The sequence below is a fragment of the Mus caroli genome, chromosome 17 (genome assembly GCF_900094665.2).
Source record: "Mus caroli chromosome 17, CAROLI_EIJ_v1.1, whole genome shotgun sequence".
NCBI lineage: Eukaryota > Metazoa > Chordata > Mammalia > Rodentia > Muridae > Mus > Mus caroli.
The window spans coordinates 43,453,497-43,474,464 of NC_034586.1; the positions used below are offsets into that span (position 1 = coordinate 43,453,497).

Below are 20,968 nucleotides of genomic sequence, written 5' to 3' on the forward strand. Positions count from 1 at the left end.
TCCAGTCCTGACTTCCTTGGTGATGAACAGCAGTATGGAAGTGTAAGGTGAATAAACCCTTTCCTCCCCAACTTGCTTCTTGGTCATGATGTTTGTGCAGGAATAGAAACCCTGACTAGGACAGACATTGACTCCAAAAAAAACACTAAAGATGGGGTGCCCTACAGTATCAAACATTCGGCCAACATTTACCTCTTTGTTGTTAATCTCTGTGTGTATGTTGCATGTTTTACATTGGTGGCTGTGCATGTGAAGACAGAGGGAACCTTGGGTGCTGGGCCTCCCCTCAACCCTATTAGGGACAGGGTCTCTCATTTGCCGATGTATATGGCAGACTTGCTGGCTCTGGAGTTCTGGGGAGTCTCCTGTGCCCACCTCCCTCCTTGCTACAGGAACCCTGGGATAGCAGGCACACTCTCCTGCATCTGGCTTTATGGGTGCTGGGGATCCAAAGTCAGGACCTTATACTTTACCCACTGACCCACCTCCCTGGCCTAAGAGTTATCTGGTGTCTGTACTTGCTCATTGTTGCTATCTACCTAGGGTGGTGTAAACACTTCTTGGATATAAAAGGGCTCCAAGTGCCTTTTCTTTCTTCCTTCCTTTCTGTTTATTTTATTTTTGGTGGTGGTGGTGGTGGGGTTTCGAGACAGGGTTTCTCTGTATAGCCCTGGCTGTCCTCGAACTCAGAAATCCGCCTGCCTCTGCCTCCCGAGTGCTGGGATTAAAGGCATGCGCCACCACACCTGGCCCTTTCTATTTTTTAGAGCAGCCTTATTAACTTTATGTGTGTTTTGTCTGCCCCATGTGCGCCTGGTTCCTATGAACCACTACCTGGTGCTGGGAATGAAACCTGGCCCCTCTACACGAGCAGTAAGTGCTCCTAACTGCCGGGCCACCGCTCCAGTGTTCACTACCCTTAAGGCGCTCTCCTCCGTACCCAGGCCCCTCCCAGCTCCAGGTTCTCCTTAGCTTGTGTCTTTCCTTGGCAAGAACAGAGCTCAGCTGAGAACTAAAGGATTCTTTATGCTGTGAAAAACTGGGCAAGCTTCCTGGGTAGCCCTTGTCCCCAGAGATAATGATAATGCACTACCCACATTTCCCCTTCCCTGGAAAGAAATTCACACACACACACACACACACACACACAGTCAGCCTGACTTATGCAGAGCCGTGGCTCTCACCCGCACACCATGAAAAATGACACTCCAATGCCCCCTGAATAAGCAGTGATATATATGTCACAGGTTTTACAGCTCGTTCTGGAGACAGAATCCCACTCTGGCCTCATCTGGCCTAGAGCTTGCTATGCAGACTATTCGGGGTTAAAACTCAGAGATCCGGGGCTGCAGAGATGGCTCAGCGGTTAAGAGCACTGACTGCTCTCCCAGAGGTCCTAAGTTCAATTCCCAGCAACCACATGGTGGCTCACAACCATCTGCAATGGGATCTGATGCCCTCTTCTGGTGTGTCTGAAGACAGCTATGGTGTACTCATATACATAAAATAAGTATTTTTTTAAAACCCTCAGAGATCCCCCCTGACTCTGTCCTGAGTGCTGGCATTACCACTTCGTACCCCATGGCCCAGCTTCCCTCTTTCTTTGACACTGTACAACATCACATGCACAGCCTAGCAAACCCATGCCCTACAGACTGGTTCTAATTGTCTGCTACCATCTTTTGTTTGCTTGTTTGTTTTCTTTTTGTTCTCTGTCTCCGGTGTAGCCTAGGCTAGCCTTAAAGTTCAAGGTCATCCTGCCTCCTCAATTCTGGGATGAACAGGTGAGTCACATTGCACTTGAGCAGGAGAAAATACTTTGAAACCCTTTTTATGGCAGCAACAATGGATCAACTAACTATACCCACTAAGCCTTAAAGACAAATCCAAAACATCTGCCTGAACTGCATAGCGGCCTCGGGAGCTATGGTGGACATCCTCGGACAGCAGGCAAATGTGGGCGGAGACAAGCAGGAGCCTACTGTAAGCAGCTCCTTCTGCAGGGAAAGCCACTGCACACACAGGTACCTAACGGGTCTGAGGAGGTAGCTCTGGGTGGCTCACAGAAGGACGTGGTAATCACTGTCTCCTATGGATTTTTTTAAGACAAGGTTGTAGTACCTTCAAGTCTGTCTTCTGGCATCTCCCCTCACACTTCTGTGAGAATCTCACTGACTCCTAGTGTGTTTGACATCCACGTGAGCTGCCATCATGGGGCATTTCTGCCTGTGCCTGACATGGAGACATGTACCTTACTTACGCTACTGTGGTATCCCAGAACCTGAGGGAGGACAAGGAGGTGGGTCCCAGGCATGACTTGCCAATCACACATATACCAGCAGACACACTTAAGATTCACGAGGGCCTGGCCCCAAAGGGAATGAGGCGCAAGCACAAAGCCAACCTTGGCAAACCGGTTGCTGCCAGTCCTCTCCTTGTGCAGGCTGTAGTCCAGAAGCCTCTTGCAAATGGTCTCAGTGACTTCAATTAACCGTAAGTCCCTGCCGAGACAGCAGCAGGAGAGGCGCTAAGTTCCCCTCCCCTCCTCATGGAGCAGCGGTCCGTCCCTCCAGCCCTGCTGCCCGACACCTGCACATCTCACCAATGGGAAGGCAGAGCTGGAAGGAAGATAGGTCATCTGGCCTGGGGGCTCTGAAATGCTGGAACACAGACCAGAGAGACAACATTTGAACAGATCTAAGGCAAGGGTCTGTGTGTGAGTGTGTCTGTGGGATCAAACCCAGTATCTTCGTTTGTCTAGAGCAAAATCGATCACTGAGTCTAACCCTAAATCAATCTTTTTTAAATCTCTGTGTGTTTGTGCATGTGTGAGCTCGAGCACACGCACACACACCACGTGTGCAGGTAAGTGCTGGCAGAGGGCAGCGGAAGGCATTGGATCGCCTGCTGTTGGAGCTACAGGCGGCTGTAAGCTGCTGACAAGGCACTAAAGCCGGGTGCTCTACAAGAGTTGTGAGTGCTCTGAACTGCTGAGCCATCCCTCCAGCTCTTACTTTATAGAAAATCTGTCGTCCTAGCAATCAAGTCCCGGACATCAGGCATGACAGACAAGTCCTTGGCTACTCCTACTTTCTCCCTATAAAGTAAAATGCACCAGTCTTCTCTTAATAGACTTTTAAATTGTCACTGTTAGTGAAGACATCATGAACAGGTCTTCCCCAACGCTCCCTAAAAACAACTTATTAACCACTTTGTTTTTTTCTTCCCAAGTCAGGGTTTCTCTGTGTAGACCAGGATGGCCTCAAACTCTGAGATTCACCTGCCTCTGCCTACTGAGTGCTGGGATTAAAAACGTGTGCCCTCAGGCCTATCTACTAACCGTGTGTGTACAAATTCCTGTGTGTGCACGTCTGTCCAGATGCACATGTATGGCCCACATGCATGTGGAGATCGACATCAGGCGGATGTGTCTTTGATCTTTTGAGACAGGATTTCTCTGAATCTGCAGCTCACCTTCTGAACTAGACTGAGGTAGGAGCCAAGTCTCAGGGCTCCCTCCAGCCCAGCCCTCCCATCACTGGGATCAGAGGTGGGTACCACTCTTCATGTAGGTGCTGAGGACCAGAATCAAAGCCCGCAGCCATCGCCCAACCGTTAACCATCTCTTTCTTTCTGCTTTGTGGAGACCGGGCTGGTGTTAAAATCAGAGATCCACCTGCCTTTGCCTCCTCCATACTGGGATTAAAGGCGAGCACCCAGCACCCCATTTCTCTCAAGCCATTTGTTTGCACCTCCTGGGTCGTGACCTCATCTTTTCCTTTGGGATCTGGCAGACCTGTCTATGCTGAGCACGGCCGAGCTTCGAGCTTCCCTGTCAGGCTGTGTGGCTTCCCTATCTGGTTGACTGTTTTAGCAGCATCACATGGAAGCAAACACTGAGTAGTCGAGACATCAAGGTGAGCACCAATCACAGTGTAATATATATCCACTTGCAAACCGGTGTTGTCTGAGCTCACTGAGACACTAACCCTGATAGTAGCTTTGTCCCTCCCACCACACACTCATGTCAGCATGTGTTTCTCAAAGTGTCCTCAAGGCGCCTTGTTTGGGGGTGGGACGGTCCCCCGACTCTGTGGGAGGGAGCAAAAGCAATAAAGTGGGAATGTCTAGAGACTCATCTCCAGGGGATTCTGCACTCTGTGCTCTGAGCACGGAGATAAACTATTTCAAGCAGATGCTATTACTGCTGTCTCATGAAATAAGAATGTCTGCAGTGGGAAAGGGAAGCTAGAAGCTCAGCCATGGCTAGAGTGCTCAGCTGCGAAGTCCAGCTCACTGCCTCGACTTCCCTGTTTCCTCCTGGATGCTGGTGGGAGCTTGATTTGATTACTGGTGTTTGTTCATTTATGTGGAAGCCTAGCATGAGGGGACAGCCATCTGCAGGGGACTTCTGACGGAGAACTCTAGCTGGTCACTTTAAGGGCTTCTCCGATCCATTTCTCCTGGAAGCTTTGACACCTGATTCAATGTTGTGCTTGCTGGCTTCCTCCGCCCTTCCTTCTTATCTGTTATTTATTTTCTTACTTTAGCTTACTGTATGCTTAATAGTTCATCTCACTCAAGACTGAAAATATAGGGGTTAGAGAGATGACTCAGCAGTTAAGAGCACTGACTGCTCTTCTGAAAGTCCTGAGTTCAAATGCCAGAAAACACATGGTGGCTCACAACCATCTGTAATGAGATCTGATGCCCTCTCCTGGAGTGTCTGAAGACAGCTACAGTGTACTTACATATAATAAATAAATCTTTAAAAAAAAAAAAAAAGACTGAAAATATAGCCAGATGTGGTGGTATGCACTTTTGGTTCTAGCACTTAAGAGGCAGAGGCTAGCAGATCCATTATGAACTGAAGGCCAGCCTGGTCAACAGAGCAAGTTCCAGGATAGCCAGGGATACACAGATAAACCCTGTCTTGTAAAACCAGTAAAGAAAGAAAGAAAGAGAGAGGGAGGGAGGGAGGAGAGGATGGAAGGAGGGAGAGAGAGAAAGAGAGAAAGAGAGAGAGTCTTGCCACATAATAATTAGTGTTTTGTAATCACAGTCTCCACAGACATCTTCTGAGGCTAACCTTAATCCAGATAATCCTCACAGACCTGCCCAGAGGCCCTTGCCCTCAGGGATTGCTGACAAATTGGTAGGGCAAGTAGGGCATGAGCACTGACTTGTCAGGGTTCTGGCTGGGACACCAGGTCTGTGATGCTGTCCCCAGCACATCCCCTTCCATCCCACTGACCTCCTGTTCCGCTATGTGCTCTGGGAGATGCAAAACTCATCAGGCAAACAAGGAGACCTCAAACCTCCAGGGACCTCACTGCCTCTGCCTTTTTCCAAGTGAAGGGCAATGGGTAGGCACACTGTACCTAGACAGGAATCATTCTGACGGCAAAACATGTCCTTTGCATTTTTTTCTGTTAAAAAAAAATTGCTTTTAATTTAGGTGGGATGTGTGTGTGTGTGTGTGTCTATGTGTGTGTCACATTTATGGGTGTGCCCAAAGTGTCCAGAAAAGGGCATCCAAATCCCCTGGAGCTAGAGTTACAGGTGGTTGAGAGTCACCTAACGTGGATGGGAGGAACTGAACTTCGGTCTCCTGGAGGAGCAGCAAGCATTCTCAAAGCATCGGCTCTGAACCTGTGGGTCTCAACCCCTTTGCAGGGGTTTAACAACCCTCTCTCAGGGGTTGCATATCAGATATGCTACAGATCGGATATTTACACTATGATTCATGACAGTAGCAAAGCTACAGTTATGAAGTAGCAATGAGAATAATGTTATGGCTGGGCTCACCACAGCATGAGGAACTGTATTAAAGGGTCACAGTGTCAGAAGGGGAAAGCACTGTCCCATTGTTTATTTTTCAAGACAGGGTTTCTGTGTATAGCCTTGGCTGTCCTAGAACTAGACTAGGCCAGCTTTGAACTTGCAGAGATCTGCTTGCCTCTGTCTCCTGAGTGCTGGAATTAAAGATGCGCACACTTCTGCTGCCTAAGAACCGCTGTCGTAAGGGCTGAGCGCTCTCTCCAGGACACTCATGTTGCTTTTTTATAAAGTCTGTTTTCTTGTGTGTGTCTGTGTGAGAGTGAGGTTTGCTGCCAGGCTTCTTGACCTGTGAGCCACCATCTGGTCCTTGTGTCATTTCAACTTTTTTAACTTTGTATTTTATGTGCATGGCTGCTCTGCTTGTATGTCTGTCAGTGTACCACATGCATGCAGGGCCTCAACAGGCCTGAGGAGGATACTAGATCCCCTGGCACTGGAGTTACGGGGGGTTGTGTGGTGCTGGGAATTGAACCAGGACTCCTCGAAGACCAAAGAGTGCTTTTAAGTGCTAACCCATCTCTCCAGCCCGCCTCATGACATTTTGAAAGGATGATCTTAACTGACACAAGGTGTTTTTGTTTTTTATGTTTGTATCGGGCAAAATAAAAATCTGGTTATCCAGCTGACGCACGCCTTCAATCCCAGCACTCGGGAGGCAGAAGCAGGTAGATGTCTGAGTTCAAGGCCAGCCTGGTCTACACATGAGATGCAGGATGGCCAGAGCTACATAGAAAGACCCTGTCTCACTTAAGTATGTAACAAACAAAACTCTGGTAGTCCCATTTTTTAAAAAAGATCTATTTATTTATTTATGTATATGAGCACACTGTCCCTGACACATCAGAAGAGGGCATCAGATCCCATTACAGATGGTTGTGAACCACCATGTGATTGCTGGGACCTGAACTCAGGACCTCTGGAAAGCACAGCCAGTGCTCTTAACCCCTGAGGGTCTCCAGCCCTCCATGTTAGCAATTTTTAAATAAATCACACTGGATCGTGAGATCCGGGTGGCTGCGATCCATCAGGTCTCCTGTTGGTCTCACTTTTCTGGATGAGAAATTTAAGGCACAGAGAAAGGGTTGATGAAGGTCACCTAGCCTGTCAATGGTGTAATCAGTGAACAAATTGAGTCCCTTATTGCGACAAAGACTTTGTTGTGGGCTTGGCTGGATGGGAGAAAATAGGAACCACAGCCCTGCTTCCCCAATCCCTCCTCCACAAAGCCAGACAAGCAGCAGGCCAGGCCCCCGAGTCACCCTGCACTCACGACTTGGTGTACTTGACTCCAGAGCCCTTCCGGTCCAGAATGCCATAGCCGGTGTCAATCACTTCCTTGGTCTTTCCCGTTTCCTCAAAAGCCGACTTCAGCTCCACAGCAACATACTTGCACACTGGAGAAGGAAGACACAGTGGCCACTGTGTACACAGAGCTGCTTCTGGGAGGCCAGCAGGCAGCCTGACTAACCAGCTGGGTGTCCCTTCCTAGCGTGGGTCAAACCAGTGTTCTGTTTGCAAATGAACTCCCATCGCTTTACCAAAAAAAAAAAAAAAAAAAAAGCCAGTATGTCTAATCAGAGCTGTGATGAAGCTGAGGCAAGGGGGCTGTAAATTCAAGGCCAGCCTGGGCAGCACAGGAGACAAGGAGAAATGTCAAAACATAGCCTGATGTGGTGGCACGCACCTGGAATCCTGAGTGGTGACTCAGGAAACAGAAGCAGGTGTATCTGAGTTCAAGGCCAGCCTCTGTACACAACAAAATCCAGGACATCAGAGCTACGTGGTGAGACTTTGTCTCGAAAAAATTAGTCCTAAACAATGAGTAGGGCTGGGTAAAAGGGCTCAGGGGCAGAGAGCACTGGCTCTTGCAAAGGACCTGGCTTCCGTGCCCAGCACCCACATGGCAGCCCACAGTCAACAGTTAACTCTAGCTCCAGGGGATCCAATGCCTTTTCTGGCCTCTGCAAACCCTGCAATGAAGGAGGTACACACACACACACACACACACAGAATACATATATCCATACACATACATACATGCTTGTAGATACATACATACACACTGAATAAATCTTTAAAAAATAATAAAAATAATGGGCCAGAGAGGTGGCTCAGGAGGTAACAGGGGTCACTCCCAAACCTAGTGACCAGAGTTCTGTCTCCAGGACCCACAATGTGGGAGAAGAGATTCATGTAAGCAGCCCTCTGACCTCCACAGTGCACTGTGGTATGTGCCAGTCTACCCTTCCAGCTGCCCAACAAATATAAGTAAATGCAAACAAAATTTTAGAATAAAACTAATAAAATATCCATCACATTAAGCTGAGAGAGCAGAATGAAAACTGTTACCCTTCTACTCACAACGAACAGCCGCTAATGTTTTCCCCTGAGGTATCTAATTTTTAATAATCTCAACAATTATACATTATAAGCAATTATATATCATAATGTGCTTCCTGTGAATACAAACTTCTGTGTAGCCATAAAACAGTATGCAATCAGAAAATGAATGGGAATGGTCCAACAGTTCATAGTAAATTTCCCTACTTGTCCCTGAGATGTGTTTTATGGCTGTCTTATTTCTTTTTTCTATTTTCTTTTTGGGTTTTGTTTGTTTGTTTTTTAATTATATGTAAGTACACTGTAGCTGTCTTCAGACACTCCAGAAGAGAGAGCATCAGATTTCGTTACGGATGGTTGTGAGCTACCATGTGGTTGCTAGGATTTGAACTCAGGACCTTTTGGAAGAGCAGTTGGCGCTCTAAACTGCTGAGCCACCTCACCTGCCCCTCTTTTTGTTTTTTTGAGACAGGGTTTTTCTGTGTAGCTCTGGCTGTCCTGGAACTCACTTTGTAGACTAGGTTGGCCTCGAACTCAGAAATCTGCCTGCCTCTGCCTCCCAAGTGTTGGGATTAAAGGCGTGTGCCACCATGCCCAGCTGGCTGTCTTATTTCTTGACTTCATGTGTTTCCTACCAGTTCTCTCTGGCTGCCAAGTTAATGTACTCCAGAGAGGCCCACTGTTTGTGTGCAAGCGTCCTCTTACTTCTCCCTACCCTCCTCAAGCAGTTACTGAGAAGAGGCCTGTGCTGAGCACTGGGGACAGGATGTGCTGAGCACTGGGGACAGGAGGATGGTGACTAAGCCCCACCTGTCCTGATGCTCAGAGTGAAAGAGAAAGGTGTGACAGCAACTAACAAGGAGGCTACCACTCTCAGGGCGTGATGTGCTCCTGGCTCTGGGAAAACCCTCTAGAGGCTTCTCTGACCCTGTCTCCCGACACTGCATTAAATATCCTCAAGAAAGTTCTGCCTTCCCTGGGCCTCTCAGGGAACCATTATCCCTGTAAGATCCAGTTTAGACATAAAGCAGACTTGTGGGAGACTCATGGCATAGACCCCAGACCCCCATGTACTACCACCCACTTTCTCTGGGCAGATTCTCCATTCTCTGTGCTGAGGCCTGTTCCACTTAAACTACTAAGCCTGAAGGCAGGCTCTGTGAGCCAGAAACAGTCAGCAATTAATAATAAAGATGCAATACTAATAAACATAAATAAATAAAGTATTAAGAGGTGGCTAAGAGTCAAAGTTTGCCAAATCACTCCGTGACTGAAAATGATCTCTACTGATTACAAAATGAGTTTAGGCCTCGATGGGCTATAAGAGCCTTGCCAGCTCTATGACTCTGCATCTATGGATGTCTCCTAAGGAAAAGAAAGGAGCTTCCTAGGCTGTGATTAAGAAAAGGAGAAAGAGCTGGGTGTGGTGGCACACGCCTTTAATCCCAGCACACGGAAGGCAGAGGCAGGCGGATTTCTGAGTTGGAGGCCAGCCTGGTCTACAAAGTGAGTTCCAGGACAGCCAGAGCTACACAGAAAAACCCTGTCTCGAAAAACCAAAAGAAAAGAAAAGAAAGAAAGAAAGAAAGAAAGAAAGAAAGAAAGAAAAAAGAAAAGAAGAAAGATGGGGGCTGGGGCGATGGCTCAGCTTTGAGAGTCCTGGCTGCACTTCCAGAGGTCCTGAGTTCAATTCCCAGCACCCACTTGGTGGCTCACACCACCTGTAATGAGATCTGATGCTCTCTTCTGTCTGATGCCCTCTTCCATCATGCAGGCACTTATGCAAATAGAGCACTCGTATACAAAAATACATAAATAAATAAAAACCTTACAAAACTTTAAAAAAAAGTCGGTGGCGCACGCAGAGAGAGGCAGGCAGATTTCTGAGTTTGAGGCCAGCCTGGTCTACACAGTGAGTTCCAGGACAGCCAGGGCTACAGAGAAACCCTGTCTGGAAAAAACAAACAAATAAACAAAAAACTTGAATGAATGAATGAATGAATGAATGAAAGAAAGAAAGAAAGAAAGAAAGAAAGAAAAAAGCCGGGCAGTGGTGGCGCACACCTTTACTCCCAGAACTGGGAAGGCAGAGGCAGGTGGATCTCTGAGACTGAGGCCAGCCTGGTCTACAATGCAAGTTCCAGGATTGCTAGGGCTACATAGAGAAACCTTGTCTTGAAAAAGGAAATGAGCCGGGTGTGGTGGCGCACGCCTTTAATCCCAGCACTCGGGAGGCAGAGGCAGGCGGATTTCTGAGTTTGAGGCCAGCCTGGTCTACAGAATGAGTTCCAGGACAGCCAAGGCTATACAGAGAAACCCTGTCTCGAAAAACCAAAAAAAAAAAAAAAAAAAAAAAAAAAAAAAAAAAAAAAAAAAAAAAGAAAAGAAAAAGGAAAAGAAACGAAACAAAGAAAACAAAAGCCCAGGACTGGTGGGGAGGGTAAGGGACCATCCTAGAACAGGTGAGACCTTTTAACAGGTATCTTCCAGTGAACTCACATTAACTCTCGGGAGTCTCACTTAAAAACAAAAAGTCCTATGTAGTTACAGTGTGTGTGTGCACACACGTGTGTGGATATGCACATGGAGGCCAGAGTTCCTTTCCGATACTGTTCTTCATCTTTTGTTTTTCAGACAAGGTTTCTCACTTGAACCTGGAGGGTGACCATTTGGTTGGACTGGCTGGTCTCCTCCGCAGGGATCAAGGGTGCAGGAACATTGCAGCGTCTGGCTTTTTATATCTGTCTTGGGGATCTGAACTCAGATCCTCTGGCAATCACTCTACCCACTGAGCCAAGTCCCCTGCCCCCATTCGCCACACACTTAACAGCTCAAATGGGAGGATTAATGTGTCCCAAACCACCAGCCCAGCATCCAGTGCTTAGGGAACATCTGGCCTGTGTACATCTGCTTGGCACATAAAATGGATTTCCAGAAAACTCGGGGGAGGGGGGCCTTTGAGGATTTAGAAAGAAGGGCGATGGCTGCAAAGGTATGAGAGGAAACTGAGCAATGATGAGCAGGACAAAAGGGAGGTCTCAGTTCCTTGTCCTCGATTTTTAGAATCTACCTCCTTCACCTCAGTCTCCTCTGTGCTCGATGCTTTCAAAAAGTGACCTCTTGATCCTTTGAGTGTGAGTCTCCTCTCTCCACATACACTCACGGCCCCTCCATATAATCCTATGTAAAGCGCCCCCCCTTTTTTTTTTCGTCTGCAATAAATATTTGCAATTCAGTACCTGTTCTCAAGAAGCCAAAAACCATACACAAATTAGGCTGTAGTGAAAGCACCACGGGAAAATTTTCAGGTTCCCTTTTCTACGTCATATGGACCTTTTCAGTTCCTCAAACTCGCCCTCTGGCTTCTAGGCCGGCAGGGCCTCCTCATCTGCCCCTGTTTCTGTGGTTTCTGCGGAGTGGGTTCCTCTGCACGCCATGCTTTCCCTGGCCAACTCTTCATTTCGCAGCAGGCTTCCTGTATGAAGCCTTCCCTCCACCCCCACCTCTAGTCTTGATGAGCAGCTACCCCCGGATCCGCCCAAAAGCAGGGATCTCCAGGTTATCCGAGAGTCACAGCACCTAGCATTGCCGCCAAGCACACAGCAGGGCCAAGGAGACCCCAACCCAGGTCCTGCCAGGCCCAGACCCTTCCCACAGGCCCCGCCCCCTCCCGCCCCTCGGGCTTGGCTACGCCCCGCGGCCCCGCCCCCTCACCTTCGCATTTGCTGGGCAGTCGCACCCAGTCGGTCTCCTCAGCCCCGGCGGGACTCGGGCCTAGCTTCGGGGCAGGAAGGAGCAGCAGCGGAAGCAGCAGCAGCAAAGGAAATAAGAGGCAGCGGGGCGCGAGCTCTGACATGGACTCCATGGCCCAGCCGGACCCAGAGCAGAGCGGACCCGGCGGCGCTTCCTCCGGCAGCACACGCGGAGCAGCTTCCCCCGGCCGCTTCCGGGACTGAGCACGTGCCTCTGGGTAACCACGGCAACGGCGAGCTCCGGCCCGCCCCTCGCCCCGTAGCCTCTAAGCGGCTTGCGAAACGGACCAAGGCCCGCGGGCGATGCAACCAATGGGTTCGCTCGGCGTCTGCTTTATAGCCAATGGGAGGAACAATCTTTTTTTTTTTCCATCTCAGCCAATCAGAGAGCGGATGGTGGCTTTGGCGCCCTATAGCGATCTCACTGCCAGCTAACGGAGGCTCAGTAGCTGGAGCATCAGTTCCTAGCGGGTGAACCTCCATCATACCTTGGATGAACCAGCCTTGGGCATTCTAGCCCTGGATAACGGACTATCTTTCATGGTTTTGTTTTTTGTTTTCTGTCTTTTGTTTTTCGAGACAGGGTTTCTTTGTATCCTTGGCTGTCCTGGAATTCACTGCGTGGACCAGGCCGACCTCGAATTCAGAAATCCAGCTGCCTCTAAGTGCACCTCCACACCGGGCCTCGTGGTCCCCCTCTACCATCCCCCCCCTCCATTAAGGTGTTAATAAAAGAGTCTTTATATATTTATTTTGGGTTGGAAGACGACTGAAATCAGTTGCCTCCTTCCACCATGTTGGTTCTGGACTTCAAACTTGGATCCTTAAGGCTTAATGGTGGCCTTCTTTAGTCACTAACCTAACTCATCAACCCTATCCATGGCTTTCTTTATAAAGTTGCAAGCCCTCAGTAGACACCGGCTTTTAAGGCTTATTATTGCAGTCACTCACTCGAATAGATACTTAGGGCCTCACAACAACCCAGATGTCCAGTAATTGCATTTCTCCTTATGAAAACTAGATTAATAAACAGATAAAAGTGATCCTCCTAGCCGGGCGTGGTGGCACACGACTTTAATCCCAGCACTTGGGAGGCAGAGGCAGGCAGATTTCTGAGTTCAAGGCCAGCCTGGTCTACAAAGTGAGTTCCAGGACAGCCAGGGCTATACAGAGAAACCCTGTCTGGAAAAAACAAACAAACAAAAAAAGAGTGGTCCTCCTACATCTCGAGGCTTGCCTGTTGGGAAGCTCAAATCAATAATTCATGAATTAATGGGATTAAAAAAGAAATCCCTAGTTTTAGGGATGTTGCTCACTGAGAGATCTTTGCCTAGCACTTGACTACCATGTACAAATCCCTGGTGATCCATCTCCAGGCTGGCATAAACTTGTCATTCTTGGCTATATAGTGAGGGGGAGGGAGGTATAGCCTGAGCTACATGAGGCCATATCTCCAAAACAAAACCAAACCACCTTGAAGTGTGTGGGACAGATGGATAAACATCCCAGCATTTTTGGTATGATATTCCAGTCTCTTTTGTTATTTGTTTGGATTCTGAGCTCCTAAAAGGCAGGAACCTGGCATTGGACATTTACACTTCTGTTCTGCCTCTGCAGCATCAGGGGACTTGAGCTAGGAGATCCTTGCTGAGGACTCCCTGGCTGAACACAGACCTTCCTTAGCTACAGAGGGGCTGCCTTGTGTGCATGAGGTCCTGGACTCAACCTGGCACCATACAAAGAGGGCAATATCAGTCAGGTGGGGTGGTGCAGCTCTATCACACCAGAAAAGGTGAAGGCAGAAAGAAAGACCGTAGCTTTTGGGAGAAGCAGAAGGATGGAGAGCTCAAGGCCAGCCTTGGTCCTAGGGGACTCTCTGACTCCTCAGGTTTGCTTTAAACTGCCTTGAGCTCAACTCTGGGAAGCTGTTAGCACCTGCAGCTTTGTCCAGAAAGCTCTGTTTCCATTGAGCTTCCTTCCGGGTCTGGGTGGATTTGCTGCCCTTATGAAGACTTCCATGCCCAGCCTGTCCTTTGTAGTCAGTGGTGTCTAGTTTAAAGCAGTTGTGTCGGTAAGCCCCATCCTTCAGACTCCTCTAAGGGCCATAACACCCATACACCCATTCTCAGCCTTTTGAGGCAGGAGAGTAGCCAGGCCACAGCCGGGTTGGGGGGCTGGGTTTTGCTGCTGTAAACAGACACCATAACCAAGGCACAGACACAGACCAAGTCTGTGAGCTCTAGATTTAGTTAAGAGTTCAAAGTTCAACTGAAGAGACCCTGCCTCTCTACTAAGTATATGGATATTCAGCACTCAGGAGGCAGAGGCAAGAAGCTCTCTGTGAGTTTGAGGCCAGCCAGACCTATGTAGTGAGACTCAGTCTTGAAGAAGCAGAAGTAGAAGAAAATGCAGAAGAGGAGGACGAAGGGTAGGAGAGGGAAGAAGGATAGAGAAGGGAGAGGAAGAAGGAAGGAGAGAAAGGAGGAAGAAAGAAAGGGAGACTGATTCAAGGAATCGGTGATATTCACTCAGCATCAGCTAGGAGCCAGGTGCTACAGAGGTTTTGCTGCTGTGAGCAGACACCATGACCACGGCAACTCTTATAAAGGAAAACACGTTACTGGAGATGACTTGCAGATCAGAGGTTCATCTCTATGAGATGGTCTTACAGAGATTGTTGGGTACCCAACATCCACATTAGGTGGCTCACAACCATCTATAACTCCCAACTCCACCTCTGGGTTCCATGGGCACCTACTCTCACGTCCACTGACACACACGGGTATGTGTGATTGGAAGTAAATCCCTCTCTCCCTCTTCCTTGTGGGATCTCCATGCAAGAGCTTTCTTTAGGGAATGAGAGAAACCCAACAAAGCCAAAAGTGGTAGAAAAAATGGCCCCCGTAGGTCCATGGGGAGTGGCACTATTAGGAGGTGTGGCTTTGTTGGAGGAGGTGTGTCACTAGAGGGTGCACTCTGAGGTTTCAGAAACTCAAGCCAGACCTAGTGGCCCACTCTCTCTTCCTGTTGCCTGCAGATGCAGATGTGGAACTCTCAAGTACCTCCTGTAGGACTCTTAGCGACCTCTCTAGCACCCTATCTGCTTGCAGGCTGCCATAATGATGGACTAAACCTCTGAACTGTAAACCAGCCCCAGTTAAATGTTTTCCTTTATAAGAGTTGCCTCGGTCATGGTGTCTCTTCATAGCAGTAAAACCCTAACAAAGACAGCAAACCTCTGTAGCACCTGGCTCCTAGCTGATACTGGGTGAATATCTGTCAAATGAATAACGACCTTTAATTAATAGTGCGTGGGTTTGCAATTACTGTCTTCTGCTGGTAGCATTGGATGTGATCCTGACGCCCCAGGAATCCTGGCCCTGCTCTCTTCTGTCAAGTCTGTGCAAGTTAGCAGCTGAGCACTATCCCTGACTCCCTGGCTCTGCTCTGCCCTCTCACAGAGGTTGTGCCAGGTCAGGAAACATAAAGGACCCTTGTCCAGTGACTGACAGTAGTGGAAGGAGAGTCCTTGCAGCCCCTCACTGGACCCCAGACTCTGCAGTTTCCAGGTTCCCACTCTTTCTCCAGACAGCCTACCCAGATGACTGCTTCCTCTATGTCTGGTACCACACCGTGTCCCCCAGACACACAAATGAAAAGCTTTGTGACATGCCTGTGTTTTATAAGCCTTTTGTATTGTGCCCAGTTACCAGGTGCATCCTCCTGCCCTGTCTGACCGAGACACAGTCCTTTTCTTCCCAAAGTCTCAGTCTGATAGGAGAGGCAAGAGCCCAGTCTCCAATAGGATAGCTCCATTTACAAGAGGCAGACCACATACAGAAAAAGCAAAAAGAAACCCCCACTTTGAACAAGGAGCACTGAGTGGGGATCGTGAGCTCTGGGCCCAGCTGGCTTCCTCACAGCCTGGGCTTTGCACTTCCTGGCCCCAGGGAGCAGTAGTGTTCAGCATCACCAGCACCCTGGGCTCAGACGAGTGGGTAAGATCTAAGCTCAGAGACTCATAACTATGTCCAAATTCTGTGGGTGGGAGGCAGGGACTTGCGTGAGGGTGGTGGCTGGAGGTGCTGGCCGGCCAGCACATGGAGGCGGAGGCGGCTGCAGGTCAGGAGCACATCGAACAGAAGCAGTTTGAAGAGGAGCAGGCGCAGTAGGCTTAGCCACAGTACCTGCCGCTGTGTCCCTGCAGAAGAAGGAGCCATGAGGAGTCCCCAGGAGCCCACAACAGGGAGAGCCAGTTCTCTGTGTTGGCCACTCTCTCTTTCCACCTCCTTCTCCAAGGAACTTCTTTCCTGGTATCTGACCTTAGTTTCTACTGGTAATAATTAGTGCTTTCTTCCCGCTTAGCCCTCATGTTATTTATTTTATTTATTGTTATTTATTTTATCTGGCGGGGAGGCAGGCTGCAAGGAATGAGCTTCTGATGCAAAGAATAACAGTGTCTCTGGGCAAGAAATGGACGTGGATTATTAGCCAGTGCTTCTCTAGCGCCTCAGGTAATCAAATAACACGTAGGCTTTCATACCAAGACCGCCTGTCACCCCACCACCACCACCACCACCGAGGAGCCATTAGACTCCTTATTTTAGCTCTCGTCTGCACTGCTCCACTGCAGTCCAGGAATAAATCCCCACCTTATCCCAGGGAAGGTTGAAACTCAGCCTAGCCCCAAGCAAGGCAGTCCCCTTACAGGAAACTTCTCAGTCCTCCCGCAGCAACCTCATGGGACCTATGGTTGAATTAGAGCTGAATGCTACCTGCCGGGTACCAGTGCTGAGATTCTTGTTCCCAGCCACTGTCCCTCCCTCACCCGCTGACTTACCCGGGAGAGGCTCCAGAAAGCAGCTCCTGGCTGTCGAAGATTCCTCTGTGAGTCAAGAAGAAAGGAGTGAGGGCTACGGGGAAGGCGAGCACCTTGCAGCCCCTGCCCTACATCTAGCCCTGGTCAACCCACAGGACATATTGGACATGTGTGGAGACCCTGAGCCCACTTGTTAGCAAGTCCTGAGGAGCCATTCCCCACCTCCCTGCCTGACAGCCCTAAGAGGCATGGCAGTCCCCTCCCACACAGAACCTAATCTTTTACAGCTTTTGCTGTAGGCAGGGCACTACTGAGGTGACCCAAATGCTCAATCATGACAGTGCTTGCTATACATGCAAAGGACCTGAGTTCTATCCCCAGGACCCATGTTTAAAAAAAGAAACACAACAGGCAGGACTACACAGATTAAAAACCTGTCTCAATGCCGGGCATGGTGGCGCACGCCTTTAATCCCAGCACTCGGGAGGCAGAGGCAGGCGGATTTCTGAGTTCGAGGCCAGCCTGATCTACAAAGTGAGTTCCAGGACAGCCAGGTCTATACAGAGAAACCCTGTCTCGAAAAACCAAAAAAAAAAAAAAAAAAAACCTGTCTCAAAAAAACAACAAAAACCACTCGGGAGACAGAGGCAGGTGGCTTTCTGAGTTTGAGGCCAGCCTGGTCTACAAAGTGAGTTCCAGGATAGCCAGGACTATACTTGACTCCCCCCCCAAACAAACAAACAAACAAACAAGCAAACAAGCAAGCAAACAGGTAATGGTAGCCCATATTTATAATCCAGCACTGGGGGAAGTGTAGACCGGCAGACTCTTGGGGCTCACTGGTTAGCCGGCCTCGTCTGCTCGGCTGAGAAGGCTTAGCTGGTAAAGAGCTTTCCTGAATTGGATCCCCAGCATCCTCACTAAAAAGCTAGGAGTAGGGCATGGTGATGCACACTTTTAATCCCAGCACTCAGGAGGCAGAAGTAGGAAGGAGGATTTCTGTGAGTTCAAGGCCAGCCTGGTCTACAGAGTGAGTTCCAGGACAGCCAGGGCTACACAGAGAAACTGTGATAAACCCTGTCTTGGGAAACTCACTAACTAACTAACTAGATAAATAAATAATAAAAATAAAATGAAAATGAAACATTTAGAACAGTGTTTGCCATAGAGTAAAGTTGGTAAATGTTGGGGACCTGTCCTTTAATTATTAATTAATTCTTTAATTATTGTTTGGTCTTGCAGGCTTTGTTTACATGTATATGAACTGTTTCTATAGATTACATATATAAACATGTGTATATGTGCACCTATGAATAAGCCACTGAAAGCTATTAATAGCTCTTAGCAAACACAGATCAGAGCCTAGAATTGCTTTTGCTTTGATTTTTGAGACAAGGTCTCCTGTAGCCCAAGCAGGCCTTGAACTCACTGTGTAGCCAAGGATAGCTTTGAACTCAGAGAGATCCTCCTTCCTGCCTCTGCCTCCTGAGTGCTGGGATTACAGGCTCAAGAGATAACCTGAACCATATATCTCAGCTGCAAAGCCAGGAATTATGGCCTCGAACCACTTACAGGAACCAGGGTTTACCCTTACATGCCCAGTGCCTACCAACAAGCAAGCAAGCAAGCAAGCAAGCAAGCAAGCAAACAGGTAATGGTAGCCCATATTTATAATCCAGCACTGGGGGAAGTGTAGACAGGCTCCCCAAAATATCCTGGCCCCATGGTATGGAAAAGGACAGGTCCCGAGGCTCCATCCCCCACCTGACAGTTGGAGGGGGTGTGTGCTCCGGTTCTGGCCCCCAGCCCCAGGCCTGGTGTGACAGACCAAGGGCTCCCAGGCTTCCAGATCTTCAGAGGGCAAGGAGAGCTGGGCCAGGCTAGTCCAGGTGCCGTCCGGTGCCAGAGAGGGCCCATAGGTGAAGGCGTCTAGGGCACTGCCATTGCCAGCTGAGAACCAGACAGGGTTGTCAAGGCCAGGGGGTGCCGCATCGAGGACCAGGCAAACCACCAGCATGTGCTGCCTTCCATCTACCAGCAGTGTGATGGGTGGAGCCAGCGACGGAAAGGGGGTGCCAGCGATGCCTGCAAGAGTGAGAATTTTGATTTCTTTAAAAACACAGAAATAGGAATGCGCTTTTGTTTTAATCCCAGGTTTGGGGACGTGGGGGCTGCTTCAGATTGTCCGCAGCACCTGACTACAGTTTGCCTCTGCTCCAGCTGAAGGTAATTTCTACGACTGTGTGGCAGGTTGGAACTCTGAGGAGTTTTTAGAGGGTGTATGGATGCTAGGGCTCCGAGAGATGGGGTGGGTTGGTGGTGGGTGGGCGGTTGTTAGTTGGTTGCTGTCTTGGCTTGCTAAGTAGTCGTGGGCAAAGAAGAAAGCAAAAGAAGAAATTAGATATCCTGATGGTGAAGATCAAACTTGCCCCAACTTGATGCCCCGACCCAGCACAATCAGGAGTAGTAACAATAACATCCAACCCTCTTTCCTATTCTTTTTATTTTCTCTCCTATGTAGTGTTAGGGGTTGAAAGAGTGGAGAAGGGTGGAAGAAGAAGGAAACCACAGGGTACCCAGGTACCCAGAGTCCAGCCAACACCTCTCTTCCTTTTTTTTGTTTTTGTTTTTTTGTTTGTTTGTTTTTGGTTTTTCAAGACAGAGTTTCTGACCTGGCTGTCCTGGAACTCACTCTGTAGACCAGGCTGGCCTTGAACTCAGAAATCTGCCTCCCGAGTGCTGGGATTAAAGGCGTGTGCCACCACTGCTCAGCCACCAGACGTTTCTTAATGCATTTCTCTTTATAGAGACCCGACAAATGGAGCTCAATTACACAATGTAAGGCAGACCAATACATGTGTGTCCTTAGCAAAGAGTCCTTCCTCATGAGTCCTTTCATGTGCTTGCTTTAACAGAATACCACCCAACACAGCTGACTTTTCTAAGCAACCTTAGGTTTCTACTTCGTGTGTGTGTGTGTGTGTGTGTGTGTGTGTGTGCATACATGTGATGTATTTGTGCGTGGAGGCCCAAGGAGGATATTAACTGACCTGTTCTATCAGTATCTGTCCCTTTGTTCTCTTAGGACAGGGTCTCTCACTGCACCTGGAGCTAGGCCTGCATCCAGCAAGCCCCCAGTGTGATCCTCATGTCTTGGCTCAGTCCAGTGCTGGGATTACAAGCACACTTAGAGCAATGCAGTTTTTCAAATGGGTGCTGAGGATTTGAACTCAGGTTCTCATGATTGTGTAGCCAGAGTTCTGACTCACCGAGCCATCGCCACCTTTCTCCTATAATTCATCCATCGTCCATCGTCCACTGGTCTTCCTGCTATCTGTCCGTCTATTCTTTCTGAGCCCCACCCCCACCCCTGGAACTCAGAGATCTACCTGCCTGTGCGTCTCGAAAGCTAGGATTAAAGCTGTGCGCCACCACGGCCCAGCAACTCCTTCCTCTGCCACCTGGGTATAGAAAATTGAGAAAGACACTGCCTGGGCTGTCGAGGAACTTTGTCCTGTGGGAAAGGCATTAGCTTCATAAACAAGTGGTTATAGTACCATGTTGTGCTGCCTGAGGAGAGCTGATGTCTCTCTAGGGGAGGACGAAGGAGGAGCACCTGAGCTGAGAGCAGAGGAAGTCTGATGAGGCTCTCCATGTCTGTAAGCCCAGAACGTGGGAGACTGAAGCCTGGTGGGTGAGCTGTATGGCATTAGGCAGGGTTAAGCTGACCTGTACGAAATGGGAGCTGACCAGATGCCTCACTGAGTAAGGGCGCATTTCCACATCTGAGTTCAAACCTAGGAGCCTTCCTGGTAGAAGACAAAAACCTGACTCCTGAAAGTTGTCTTATGGCTGCCAGACTCATGCACCCACCCCATGCATATACAGGAAATGTAAAAATTAATGTAAACAAAAGGAGCAAGGGATGAAGTGCAGCAGAAGGATGCTTCTCTTTAACACAGGAAGCCCTGGGTTTGGGTCCTAGCACCACGGTGAGATGAGAAGACAGAATATCGCCCTACAGGAGTGAGATAGCAATAATATAAGTTAACAAATGGTTAAACTTTTCCCATATTCGAATCTGATTTTTTTTCTATTTCATTTTGGTTTGATTTTGAGACTTTTTTTTTTTTTTTTTTGGTTTTTCGAGACAGGGTTTCTCTGAGTAGCCTTGGCTGTCCTGGAACTCACTTTGTAGACCAGGCTGGCCTCGAAC

The 20,968-nt window shown here is 48.8% G+C and overlaps 2 protein-coding genes across 3 annotated transcripts in view; both read right to left on the reverse strand.

Annotated features, from left to right (window-relative positions):
* The window catches only part of Cnpy3 (canopy FGF signaling regulator 3), a 15,494-nt gene extending 3,305 nt beyond the window's left edge, over positions 1 to 12,189 (reverse strand). The window contains exons 1-3 of one of the 2 annotated variants that reach the window (XM_021149580.2): positions 11,896 to 12,167; positions 7,112 to 7,235; positions 2,405 to 2,501 (exon numbers count right to left, since the gene is read on the reverse strand). In XM_021149580.2, coding sequence (XP_021005239.1) covers positions 2,405 to 2,501; positions 7,112 to 7,235; positions 11,896 to 12,046 — 372 coding nt within the window. In that variant the 5' untranslated portion in view covers positions 12,047 to 12,167. Of the gene's footprint in view, positions 1 to 2,404; positions 2,502 to 2,522; positions 2,661 to 7,111; positions 7,236 to 11,895 lie in introns of those variants that run through there. The other variant, XM_029471587.1, reaches the window with a different exon arrangement.
* Positions 12,190 to 15,958: 3,769 nt separating this feature from the next.
* Positions 15,959 to 20,968, reverse strand: part of Ptcra (pre T cell antigen receptor alpha) — a 7,733-nt gene continuing 2,723 nt past the window's right edge. The window contains exons 2-4 of the mRNA XM_021185741.1: positions 18,517 to 18,837; positions 16,774 to 16,818; positions 15,959 to 16,134 (exon numbers count right to left, since the gene is read on the reverse strand). Coding sequence (XP_021041400.1) covers positions 15,959 to 16,134; positions 16,774 to 16,818; positions 18,517 to 18,837 — 542 coding nt within the window. The remainder of the gene's footprint in view (positions 16,135 to 16,773; positions 16,819 to 18,516; positions 18,838 to 20,968) is intronic.